The sequence below is a fragment of the Solanum stenotomum genome, chromosome 4, assembly GCF_019186545.1.
Source record: "Solanum stenotomum isolate F172 chromosome 4, ASM1918654v1, whole genome shotgun sequence".
Classification (NCBI taxonomy): domain Eukaryota; kingdom Viridiplantae; phylum Streptophyta; class Magnoliopsida; order Solanales; family Solanaceae; genus Solanum; species Solanum stenotomum.
In genome coordinates, this window is record NC_064285.1 from 59,262,074 (window position 1) to 59,275,548 (window position 13,475).

Here is a 13,475-nt window from a genome sequence, read left to right on the forward strand (position 1 = left end):
ACTTTCTACTTTTAAAAAAAGCACACATCTGACCTCCCAACAACAATGCCAAACCGATTAAATGACCACTCGGTCATATAATTAATCTAAAATTCATGTGCACTAACAAAATGTAACATCATATTTTATTAGAAAAAATAAGGAAAAATTACCTAAATACACATCATATTTTACCACGATCTCTAAAATTGCTTACCATTTAAAAATTCCCTTTCGGATACATCACTCTCATCTCGTTGATACATCCCTATCCCCTCTCGAATACATCCCTCCCCTCTCTGATACATCTCTCATCTATGTATTCGGATGTCTGCTGATGTATTCAGAAGTCTAGTGATGTATCGGGATGTCATATTCCCTCTCTGATACATCTCCATCTCTCTAATACATCCCTCATCTATGTATTCAGATGTCTGCTGATGTGTTCGGCTGTTGATGTATCGGGATGTCCTATCTCCTCGCGGATACATCCCTCCCTTCTCGGATATATCCCTCACTTATGTATCTAGAAGTCCAGTGATGTATTCAGAAGTATGACCACTCAACCATGTTTTTTTAATTCCACTCGGTGTCCAGAGATTGTATTGAAGCCCCGACTAAATTCTAATCGCGCACTGTAGGGCTCATTTGCAAATGACACTTCTAATAGGATTTTCTCCATACTCAGAAATCGAACACAAAATCTCTGATTAAGGGTAGAGCAGTATCACCAATGCACCACTGATCATCGTTACAATTTAACCATGTTACTAAACCAATATTGACCTAATTATCATTAAATATGGAGAATGACCACTCAGTCATGGAACTAACTAAAAATTTATGAGCACTACTAATTACTGAAATGTCACGTCATATTTTATTATAGAAAATTAAAGAGAATGACCATTCAATTATGTTACTAACCAAAATTGACCTAATTATCATTAAATATGGAGAATGGCCACTCAACCATGTAACTAGCTGAAAATTGGCCACATTCAACGGTTTTTTCCCCAGTGCTTACTCATTAATTATATAGATTTCATAGTATTTTTTATATATCTATATAGGGTGTATTTAATTGAACTGAAAATCGAATCACTCGAGTCAACTTAAAAAAAATAATTTAACTAATGGTTTAGTTTGACTTAGTTTGATATTGAAAAAAATATTCTAACTATACTTGGGTTGATTTGAGTTTAACTAAAAAAAACAACTCGAGACCAAACAACCCGACACTATATAGATAAATTTAAAATTTTATTTTATACATAAAAATATTTACTTTGATATAATTTCTAAATACTTTTTATACAACATACATTATGTAAGTGTATAATTTTATCGTGTGTATAAGTACTGTTGCAGAAAAAAAGAGCTATGAGTGTGTATATTTTTATAAAGTCCCTAATATTTATTCGCGCTCGGAATTTACACTAAATTAATGTAACTTAAAATAATTAAGTAATACTTTGGATTAATCATGTATATTCATACACATGATATGTATTTATAAATTTGATATTCACATCAATATAAATATATTTTTATCATAGTTGAATGATTTTCGGAATAACGAACTCATTTATTTCCAAAAATTATTAGCATTTTGAATGTTAAATAAATACAAAAGCTCTCCACATTTATGGTTCTTTTGTTTTTTATTTTATTTTTCAAATAATTTAGAGATTTGCCAAGTTATTCTAATTCATGTTGTTTATATGGTAAATTAAACTGTTTAATTTTTAATTTTTAACTTATATACGGTGCTAATTTAAAAAAAAATTTAAATCGTGAATATATTTAACAATATAAAGAAATCTTAACAGTATAATTTTTTTTTTGATTTTCTATCCGATATTTGTAATATACATTAAAGCTTCAATTAAATCCAAAGCACACATTGCAGGAGCTATTCGAGGGTGACGCTCGTTAATATATTTTAACTTGACATAGCATGTTATTATGTTTTCATTCTCCAAATTAAATTTACAAGATAATCATCTGTCCACGTACTGACATCATGTTTGTCCTTTTGTAGAGGCAAGAGTCACTGCACCTTTTTAATTCTTTTATATTCTCATTGGACACTCCCTTTTACTCATTATTTAAAAAAAAGACAATTATTTATATATTTATTCCATCTGTTAAAATAATTATATTTATTAGTTAAATGTATAAAAAAAATTTGTACGTATATCTTATATATGTATTAATGAGCTCCTCAACATTCTCGCTCCTAATATATAGTAAATCAGGTGTTTATAAATTTCAAGAGCAACCTCAGATAAAATTATAAGAATTAAATTTACAACAAATATTTAATAATATTTTAATCATCTCTATCTTAATTTATATAGAAATTGATTTTAGAAAGTTGAGTATTTTTAACTTTTAATCTAATTTAGATATATCAAAATAAAATTTATATTATTATAAATGACAATAATAAAAAAATTAAAATATTTAAAAATAATTGAAAAATGACACCTAAATTAAAATGGAGAAAACAATATATTAGACGATACATTTGGCCCCGCCCGCCTTGTATATTGTATAATTGTTTTAATGTGGTCCTCCTATTGCTGCATCTAGTAAGGTACAAATAGTAAAATAGTCATACTTCCACCTTTTAAATTTAATTATTTAATTTTAATTAATATGAAATTTAAGAAAGTGAAGAAAATTAATGAGTGATTTTAAATTAAAAAAATATATTAGAATATTATATAATTTTATGATTTTAAATATGTCAGGTAAAAAGTTGAAATTAAAAAAATTATCAAAAAGAAAAAATGGTATACTTTTTTAAACCGACTAAACAAAAAAGTACTCTCTGTATTTCAATTTATTTGACCTACTTTCTTTTTGTAGTCTATTTAAAAAAAAAAATCTTCTATCAACTTTTTATGTGATATATTTAGGATTACAAGATTAAAAGATATTTTGATACAATTGTAATATTTTTAAATTAAGATCATAAAATTCAAAAATTCTCTTTATTTTTTTAAACTTTATTACGTTCCAAATAAAAAATAGATCAAACGAATTGATACAGATGTGTATATATTTTATGTAATGCATATTCAACTTGAGCCACCCATGACCCATAGTCAATCATATCTAAACTTTATAATATATTAATAAAGCATGTATATAGAGTTTTTGTTCCTTTGTTGGTGTGTGTATCTTGGAGAGAGAGATGGGTGAACAAACTTTGCATCTTCCATTATTTGAGACAAAGGAAGCTAAAGGAAAAACTATATACAAATTATTTGCTTCAACAATATTTGTGGGTATTTTGTTAATATGGTTATACAGATTAATTAATATGCCAAGTAAAGGTGAATCTGGTAGATTGGCATGGATATGTATGTTCTTAGCTGAGCTTTGCTTTGGTTTCTACTGGATTATCACTCAGTCTGTTCGTTGGAATGTTATATATACTTATCCTTATAAGAACAGACTTTCACTCAGGTTTGACTTCTCTTCGTTGAAACTAATTAAAATTTCAACAAATATTACCATATTTTGAATTCAAAATTTTAGAAGTCTAATGGATTTTATTAATAATTATAGAGTTTGATGAATTCAATCGATTTTAAATTTTGAATACGTTTTTATAAGACTTAGATATATATACTTGGTGCTCTGTAATTGGCCTTTTACTTTTTAACTTCCCAAAGCTATTATTTGTTGAAGTAGTAAGATCTCAATTTGTTGATTTTCCAACTTCTGAGTTAAATATTTTTTAGTTCGTCTTCGAAGGTATCTATCACAACTTACTCCCACCGGCCCGTTCTATTTTATATGAGTTAGTTAGGCACGTAGTTTGAGAAAGAAATATTTTTTTTGAAATTTGTGGTCTAAAATAAGTGATAGATATTTGTGTGACTATAAATCATTTAAGTAAAAAGTAAAATGAGTATTTTAAAATTAGTGTTGTCTAAAATAAGTGATAGATATTTGTGTGACTATAAATCATTTCATTAAGAATAAAATGAGTATTTTAAAATTAGTTTTTTTACTTAATGTAAAAATGTGTTATTCTTTTTGATACTGAATAAAAAGAGAAGTAAGTCATATAAATTGAGATATGGGGAGTATTTGATTTGTCGGGTTGAAACTTTGTAGTATATATTTTCTCTATCCGAATTGAAGTGTCTTACTTTCCTTTTAAGTTTGTATAAAAAAAATATCTCTTTCTATATTTATTACGTTTTCCAATTCTAAGATTCTACGTGACAAATTTAAAATCATGAGATTTAAAAGGCCGTACATATTTTTAATTAAGACTACAAAATTTCTTTTTATTTTTTAAACTCCATGCACAGTCAAATTAAAACATTTATACTGAAACGAGAGAGTACTAAGGGGTTGTTCGATAGCTTGTTGGGAAAAATATTATACATGTTAGATGTTGCGTATATAAGTAATATAATTTTGATAATTGGTTAGGAGTTAGGACTATGTATAAAATTAATAATAGGGCGTTTTGTTTGAAATTTTATAGATGATAGAAGATGGAATAGCAAAACCATTCATAACTTTGATTCATGTATTACTAATACCTGCATAACTATACCGACTTCTGACTTTGACTAGTTGTTTGCAGATACGAGGAGAATTTGCCAGACGTAGACATATTCGTTTGTACAGCAGATCCAATAATGGAGCCTCCAACAATGGTGATTAACACAATATTATCAGTAATGTCATATAACTATCCTACTCAAAAGTTGAGTGTTTACCTTTCTGATGATGGGGGTTCACAATATACATTTTATGCTCTTCTTGAAGCCTCTCAATTCTCTAAATGTTGGATACCTTTCTGCAAGAGATTCAATGTGGAGCCTAGGTCCCCTGCTGCCTATTTTCAACATGATGCCTCCAATTTAAATGACAAAGTTTTTGCACAAGAATGGTTCAATATCAAGGTGAGAACTTGAGATTGAGAAGAGGTAACAAATAAGTCATGACTCAATCAGTGGCAGAGCCAAAATAATTTGACTAGGGGTTCAAAATAGTAAACACATGAACTAGTCGAAGGAAGTTTAATACTGTAGAGTTTTGACACGACAATTTGATGAGTCATTTCGAGTTCAAATTAACAAATGAGTCATATCTTAGTTCATCTAAACTGATGTGTAACTTTCTTCAGAAATTATATGAAGATATGAAAAGCAGGATTGAAGCCTCCATAGAAAATGGTAGCATTCCCAATGAAATTAAGGCTCAGCACAAAGGGTTCTCAGAATGGAACACTAAAGTTACAAAACAAGATCACCACTCAATTGTTCAGGTACATTATATATGCTATTGTTACTACAACAGTTATTAATTAACGTCGAAAATGAACAGAAAACAAAAAAGAGACATGTAATTTGTATCTTTTCAGATTTTAATAGATGGAAGAGATCATAACATGGTCGACATGGATGGAAATCGACTGCCAACGCTTGTCTATATGTCACGAGAGAAAAAACCAAATTGGCCACATAACTTCAAGGCTGGATCAATGAACTCATTGGTAAATTAAGCTATGAAACTTATTATTAGTAATTTCTTATCTCGATCTTTTTAACAATATAAATTTGTTTTTGTGTGTAGATACGAGTTTCATCACAAATAAGTAATGCACCTATCATTCTTAACTTGGATTGTGACATGTACTCGAACGATCCAGATGCAATAAGGGAATCATTGTGCTTCTTCATGGATGAAAAGCAAGGGTACAAGGTAGCCTATGTTCAGTATCCTCAACGTTACAATAATGCAACCAAGAATGATATTTACGGAAATGTAGCTCGAGTTACTCATGAGGTAAGTTGTAGAAATGATTCTTTGACAACCCTCTTTTAACAATTTTTTTGTATATATAAGACAATTTATAAACTTCGAATCTCGACATGTAGATTGAACTTGCTGGTATGGGAGGTTATGGAGCAGCTTTGTACTGTGGCACAGGGTGTTTACACAGAAGGGAAAGTCTTTGTGGTCGAATATTCTCTGAGGATCAAACTTTTGAATGGAATAACAAGCTGCAAGAAAAATCCACCTATAAAACTGTGGAAGAATTAGAGGAAGCATCAAAAGTTGTTGCAAATTGTAACTATGAAGAGGGGACTCAATGGGGAAAACAGGTACTAATTCCTAGATACCGTCAAAGGGTGTAGTGGAATGTTAAAACATTCATCCTGTTTTGATAGATGTTTCGAGTTCAAGCTCTGAGAACATATGTTTGATTATTTTTGTCCAGATGGGGCTGTTGTATGGATTTCCTGTGGAAGATATAATCACAGGATTAGCAATCCAATGCAGAGGATGGAAATCAATATACTATAATCCAAGTAAACCTGCTTTTTTAGGTGTTGCTCCAACAATCTTAGATGTTGCTCTTGTTCAACATAAGAGATGGTCAGAAGGCATGTTTCAGATTTTCATATCCAAATATTGTCCCTTCATATATGGTCATGGCAAAATCAGATTTGGTGCCCAAATGGGATATTGCATATATCTTCTTTGGGCCCCTCTATCTGTTCCCACACTAACTTATGTGTTGGTTACTTCTCTTTCTCTGCTTCATGGTATCCCCTTATTCCCAGAGGTAAATCAACTTACGTGACCATCTTATCTAAAAACTTAAACTATACTTTTTTCATGACCATCACCTTTTATTTACTTAATGATGTCTTCATCACTAATTATATTGCAGGTGTCAAGTCTATGGTTCTTGCCTTTTGCGTATGTTTTCATCGCCAAGTTTGCATATTCCTTGGCTGAATCCATTAGCTGTGGTGACACACCTAAGTCATGGTGGAACTTGCAAAGGATGTTGTTGATTCGAAGGACAACTTCATACTTCTTCGCGTTCATAGATGCAGTGATTAAGCAATTAGGCTTCTCTCAGACAGCATTTGCCCTCACGACAAAGGTAGTAGACGACGATGTACAGAGGAGATACGAGCAAGAGATGATGGAGTTTGGCAACTCATCTGCTATGTTCACAATCACAGCCACACTTGCATTGCTTAATCTAATTAGTTTCATTTGGGGAATGAAGAAACTTGTAATGGCTGCAACACTACAAGAAGTGGGAAATGTTGTGTCGCATGTGATTCTATGTGGATTGATAGTTTTAGTGAATGTGCCAGTGTATGAAGCACTCTTTCTCCGGAGTGATAAGGGTAGTTTTCCATCCTCCGTTCTGGTTAGGTCTGTCGTCCTAGTATCAATAGCATGTATGCTACCTATCTTTTAGATTGTAATAGGACATGAAACTTGGGTTAATTTTAGTAGATTTAGAGACGTAGAAGAATAGATCAAAGTTGCCTCCTTTTTTGGTTGTTGAAGAAACTGACTCATGGTTTAAGCACCAAATAAGATATCATAGTAAGATAGAGGAGCTTTCGTATCAATCTTTGATGATCACTTTTTGTAGTTTCTCAATACTTTGTTCTCCCCCTAAATCTTAAATTCCAGGTCTGCAGTTTCCTCCATGTTAAGATCTCCATCATGTTGGTAAAAAGATTGTTCAGGAGCACTGCCTTGATATTCCAACTTCTCTGGTACATGATTTGTGTCAGTATGGAACTCTAGTTTGAAATTTGAATGGAAACACATCTCTGTTGACAAAAAAACCATATTAGATCATAACCTTTTTGAGTTTCAGCATATATAATTACACAAACAACAGACCTAGCTAGGCTTCAATTTGTCAGTTTCATGCACCTTTTTGGCAAAGCATAGGCAACCAAAGACTCTTAAATGATGTAGAGAAGGCTTTCTGTTAATCACTTGGTAATCTATTGATTATATATACACTGCAGTTTGAGCACACAGACCCCAAAATGAATTTTATATGTGTTGGAAATCTTACGGAAAATAAGAAAATTGACCTCCTCTCATTATTGAAATGGATTAATAAAAGAAAGGAAGAATAGTCAATTAGAAATATATTGGAATAATTAACATATTCAATATTCATTAACAAGATATTAAGGAATAAATCTAGACAATAATATGAATGCTTCTTTTTGAGATACTAGAATCATTTTTCCAACAATATGTGAATTAATGTGATCAAATGAGTGGTACACTCCGAAAAATCAGATTTTGGTTGTATTGTCTAAATAGAAAATGGTACAAAGTTGACATCATTAAGTACAATAGAATTCAAACAAGATAATTAATAAATACCTTTAACTATCCTAATGCTAGGCAATTAGTCCAATTTTAAATAACAACATGTATTACAAGTAATAACTGTGTATTAATTGTCAAGTAAAATATTTCATACTTCTTACCAAAACTGATGAACCAGAATAAACAAAACTGTTTTTTACCGTATTTATTTGAATTCAAAAAGTCACTCAACTATTAAAATTATTGATTAAAGTCACTCAACTGAAATATATTCGAACTTTGGTCGAAATTGCTATAATAATACCGAACTTTGGAAAGGACCTTTTACCATGCATTATTTAATAGTGTGGACATCATAAATATTGCATCATTATAAATAGTAATGTGTCCACGTGAGCACATATATACCTTTAAAATACACTATTAAATAGTGCAGGGGTAAAAGGTCCTCAATAAAGTTTGGTATCGTAACAATAATTTCGGCCAAAGTTGAAGTATTTTTTAGACTATTTTCCCTTTATTTTAAGAAGAGTTTGGAAAAAATCGGTTAATGTTGACTAATTACTCTTTGAAATAGGGTTGTTCAAAATCGAACTGAAATCGATAACTCGAATTAAAAAAAGTTATTAATTTATTGATAATGGGTTATTGATTTAAAGGTTTTGATAACGATTTTGATTTTTTTTATTCAGTTAGCGATTCTTAATGGTTTGATGATTTTTTTTCTTAACAGATTAACTCATAACTTGATAGTAAATTAACTAATTATATTTATACCATTTGGCATATAAAGTCCTTGACTTAAAGTTCAGTTTCATATTTTTCTTTCGAATGATGATAAATTTTTGCTTATTCTATAATGTGATTAGTATTTACTTTTGATCAAGATATAATTTAACTCACATACATAGTTCATTTGCACTTTATTTTTAAGTGATTTTTAATAATTTTTTTGATGTTAATGCTAACAATTAAACAATAATCAAACAAACACAGTAACAATTAACCAATATTCAAAACGGCTCCTTATAGGGTTTTAGAGTTTCCTTCTCCCCTCAGTATGAGCTCCACAGCCATGGATACTCAGCCCCCTTCACCACCACCACCATGTTGGAGCAGCATAGTGAAGCAACAACCGCCACTACCTCCACAGCCGCAACTTACTACTACTCCGGCCACCGTCACCGCCGCCGCAGCTGCAGCAACGGCGAAGGCAGGTAACGGAGTTTTGGTAGGGAGCTGCAAGTCGACGAAGGGGATAGCGGTGGCGGTGGTGGACACAAACGCTATAATTCAAGGCGGAGATAAGCTGAACCATTCTGCTGATCGGTTTGTTTCGATACCTGAAGTGCTTTCAGAGATTCGTGACCCGAATTCCCGTCGTTCACTCAATTTCCTTCCGTTCACTGTTGATACCATGGAGCCTTCCCCTGATTCTCTTAAGAAAGGTTGGAAACTTTTCCTTTGATAGACAATTGGTGTTGTTTTTGAGAATGGTTGTTTATTCATGCAAGTTTTGATTCATCGAAAGAAACACTACAGGGAAAATATGTGGGATAGTTTTGATTTTGATTTCGGTAATTTTTTATTTATCTTGTTTGTTTGTTGTCAATTTGCCTCTCAATGGGTATGTCTGATCCCAATTATTGAGTTAATAGTCTAACTTTATCGAAAAAATTGTAGAGTTAGTCAATAGTGTTTATAGTCTAGTTAGAGATTTGTTCGTCAATATAGAAAAAATCTTGTATATTTGTTGAATATGATGTGTTACCTCGCTTCGCAGTTATCAGCTTTGCAAGGGCTACTGGTGATTTGCACACACTTTCTGATGTGGATCTCAAGCTCATTGCTTTAACTCACACATTGGAGGCTCAATTTCATGGAACTCAACATCTCCGAGATTGCCCTCCACCTATTCACATGGTTAATGTGAAAAGGTTGCCAGAGAAGGACTTGCCTGGATGGGGCGCTAACGTCCCTAATCTGAAAGAATGGGAAGCAATAGAACATGCACTTGATAATGGAGCAAACACCAACTCTAGAATTCTTCCCTTGAAAGATTTGAGTTTGAATGTTATCCCTCTTGATCAACAAAGTGGGAGAGATGGTTCTGTCGTGAATGGTGGTGATTCTCATTCTGAGAATCAGATGGATGCGGATGATGGCTTCAGTAAACCTCAAAAGTACTCGCCACAGAAAAAAGAGGTGAAGATTGAAGGTAAGAAGATGGTTGCTGACGGAATTGATGCATCACAGGGACAATATGATGATCATGGTGATGATTGGCTACCCGCTGTGAGCAGAAGTACTCATAGGAGATTTCTCAGACGAAAAGCTAGACGTGAAATGTCTGAGACATCATCTAAAATGGATGATTTGCAAGATGCAACTGAAAATACAGTAGATGAAAACCTCAACAACTGTCAATGCGACAATATCTCTATGCACCATAACCTTGAGGAAAATCCCAAGGCGAATGCTGAGGCTGGTAAGGTTTCTGAAGTAAGAGATGGTGAAGAACATTTGTCTACGATTTTGAGTCAGATGCGGCTTGAAGAAAATTCTGCAAAAGCTCTCCAAGAGGATGCAGATGTAATCATTTCCGTTGAGGGGACTGAATCAAATGATGCTAAGCAAGACAGTAAAGAATTTGAAGAAGATGAAGGGGAGAATTTCGACTTTGCTGATGGAGGAGGGGAAGATGCAGAGATGGCCAGTCAGGTGGATGAGAGCATTGAGACATCGTTTGTGGATGATAACAGTAGTGAACAAAGTTGGATGTTAAAATCCTTGTCCGAGTCAAGTGTCGCCTGTGTGACAGCTGATTATGCAATGCAAAATGTTATTCTTCAAATGGGTTTACGCCTTGTGGCACCTGGAGGAATGCAGATCCGTGAGCTGCACAGGTATGTAAAAGCTGCTGTGATATCCATTGTCTATTGTTCATGTCATAAACTTGCCAGAATTATCATGAATGCTGCAAGCGGACCATTGACATATTCCTAATGATCCAGTCAATACACTGCTGCCTTAGATGCTAGGAATCCTCTAATATTTGATTGCATCATTTGCTTATAGTGGCATATCTATTTTCAGGTGGGTACTGAAATGCCATGCCTGCTATAAAGTGACAACAGATGTTACTAGGATTTTCTGTCCCAAATGTGGAAATGGAGGCACTTTACGCAAGGTAGCAGTGACTGTTGGCGAAAATGGTATTGTGATTGCGGCACGCAGACCACGTATATCCTTGCGAGGGACAAAGGTGAGAAATGACATCTCCTTTCCTAAAAATGTCCGAGTTTTACACTTCTATAAATCACAACCCGCAGCCTAATTGAAAACAGTAACTCGTTACAAAATCACTAACTAAAATTTAGAGAGAACTTCCATGGTTATGCTTCTCAGACCACTCAAATTTGATTCTTGAATGCATTCTGTTGTAATTCAATTGGGAAAAACAGAAGCAATGTACAAAAAAAGTGACAAATATGAACTTATCTAAGTTACACTCTGCACATAACACACGTGGAGGGGACCTCAAATGTGTACAATGCTTAGCAATCCTTTAAGAGCTATGTTACTTGGACTCTTTAGAAACGTTGCGGTGCGTGTCGGATCCTCCAAAAGTAGTGTACATTTGGAGGATCCGACACGGGTGCGGCAGCAATTTTGGAGACTCCAAGCAACTTAGTTCAAGAGTCTTATCAGACGCGGTAGCCAATGCTTGGAATCCTCTCCAGTCCAATTTCACCTAAATATCCTAGAATCTGTGTAGCTCGGACACTTTAAAAATGTTGTCAAATCTGTGTGGGATCCTCCAAAAATGTTTAGCTTTTGGAGGGGATCTGGCACACACTCAACAATATTTTTGAACTTATTCCGAGCAACGTAGCTAGAATGTAAAACTTTTTTGCTGATTGTTCCTTTTGCAGTTCTCCCTGCCTTTACCTCAAGGGGGTAGAGATGCTGTTACCAAGAACCCAATATTACGTGAGGACCAGCTTCCGCATAAGTATCTTTATCCTAAAACGAAGAAGAAGAACAAGGTTGGTTTCAGCAAAAATGTTCCTTTATCTTCTCTTTTTTGTTTTTAAGTGTTATGATGAACATTTTACGTTTAAATTTCCACGTTGCCTCAGAAGTTTTTATTTGTTCTCTGTAGGGTGACGACATATTTACTCCGGACACTATTTTTCTCAACCATACTAGTAAGAAGGCTCCTCTGCAGCCCCCTGTTCGCAAGGCACTAGCTGTTTTCAGCGGGAAGAGGAATCCTAATGACAATCATTATTCTCACGCTAAGCATTAGTTTGAATTTTTTGAAACCACTCTCATGAGTTCACATTTTTGTACAAGCGGTCTGTGTTTTCTATACTAGTCCATTAAATTATGGTTGGATGCCCTGAAGATTAATGTGTTACCAAAACTTACATTACAGATTATTTTGGCTTGTTTGTGGATGGTCTCAGTAACATGGGATACAGTTTGATTACAAATGAAATTGAGTTTCTGCAGTCCTTTTTGTTTTCATTCCAAGTCTACTGTCACTGCAAGAAATTTGACTTTGAACGAATTATTACGACTAAACTTTTTTTCCATGCTACTTTCAATTTAATATTAGCAAGGGATAAAATGCGGATGTTAAGAACCCAGTCGCTATGATGAAAAAATAGGTGCTGTTATATCCCTCCTAAATCACTGCCATGTCCCCTACCTACCCCTTCTCCCACTGTTTGGGAAAAGAGAACAGATCAATATCATTTAGAGGAATATCATTTCGGCCAAAACAACAGTCGGACACACATATCACCCAAAATCCATGTATTAATAACACACGGAAAAAAAATGAAAAATACATATTTTTTATTGCGGGCATCGTTTGAATTTTGGTCAAACTTTTTTGTGGGCATCCGTGACAACCTTAATGGCGTGCGTTGAAATTTTCAAGTTAAAACGAGGCCTGAAACGGGAAATAACAAATTTTCAATTTTTCATGTGCGTATTACTCATTGTGATATTCATCTCGATGGTTTTTTGGCTAAATTTTTTTGTGACGTCCATGACGAACTATTTAATGTTGTAGTTGGTTCGGACATATATCGGCATTTTCAAGTTCAAACGAAGACCAAAACAGGAAATACCAATTTTTCGATTTTTCAAGTTTATATTGTGATTCCAATGATTTTTTGGCCGAAAATTTTTGTAGGCATGTGACGACAAACAAGCTTGCTTGCAAACGTCAGCATTTTCAAGTTCAAACGAGTCTTGAAACATAAAATATTGATTTTTTCATTTATTGAATTTTAGGTGATCTGTGCGTATTTTTGACCGATATTTTGATAGGC

General features: G+C 33.4%; 2 protein-coding genes across 3 annotated transcripts in view; both read left to right on the plus strand.

Moving 5' to 3' along the window:
• Positions 1-7,300, plus strand: part of LOC125862716 (cellulose synthase-like protein E6) — an 8,813-nt gene extending 1,513 nt beyond the window's left edge. Inside the window, exons 2-9 of one of the 2 annotated variants that reach the window (XM_049542845.1) lie at positions 3,327-3,459; positions 4,598-4,919; positions 5,144-5,284; positions 5,381-5,512; positions 5,593-5,805; positions 5,898-6,125; positions 6,242-6,589; positions 6,698-7,300. In XM_049542845.1, coding sequence (XP_049398802.1) covers positions 3,327-3,459; positions 4,598-4,919; positions 5,144-5,284; positions 5,381-5,512; positions 5,593-5,805; positions 5,898-6,125; positions 6,242-6,589; positions 6,698-7,243 — 2,063 coding nt within the window. In that variant the 3' untranslated portion in view covers positions 7,244-7,300. Of the gene's footprint in view, positions 1-3,105; positions 3,460-4,597; positions 4,920-5,143; positions 5,285-5,380; positions 5,513-5,592; positions 5,806-5,897; positions 6,126-6,241; positions 6,590-6,697 lie in introns of those variants that run through there. The other variant, XM_049542844.1, reaches the window with a different exon arrangement.
• A 1,867-nt stretch (positions 7,301-9,167) lies between these two features.
• Positions 9,168-12,563, plus strand: LOC125863207 (RNA-binding NOB1-like protein). The gene is made up of 5 exons (XM_049543376.1): positions 9,168-9,575; positions 9,911-11,033; positions 11,224-11,392; positions 12,063-12,176; positions 12,293-12,563. The coding sequence occupies exons 1-5, from the start codon at positions 9,188-9,190 to the stop codon at positions 12,437-12,439; spliced, it is 1,941 nt and encodes a 646-aa protein (XP_049399333.1). The 5' UTR covers positions 9,168-9,187; the 3' UTR covers positions 12,440-12,563.
• The last annotated feature ends 912 nt before the right edge of the window (positions 12,564-13,475 follow it).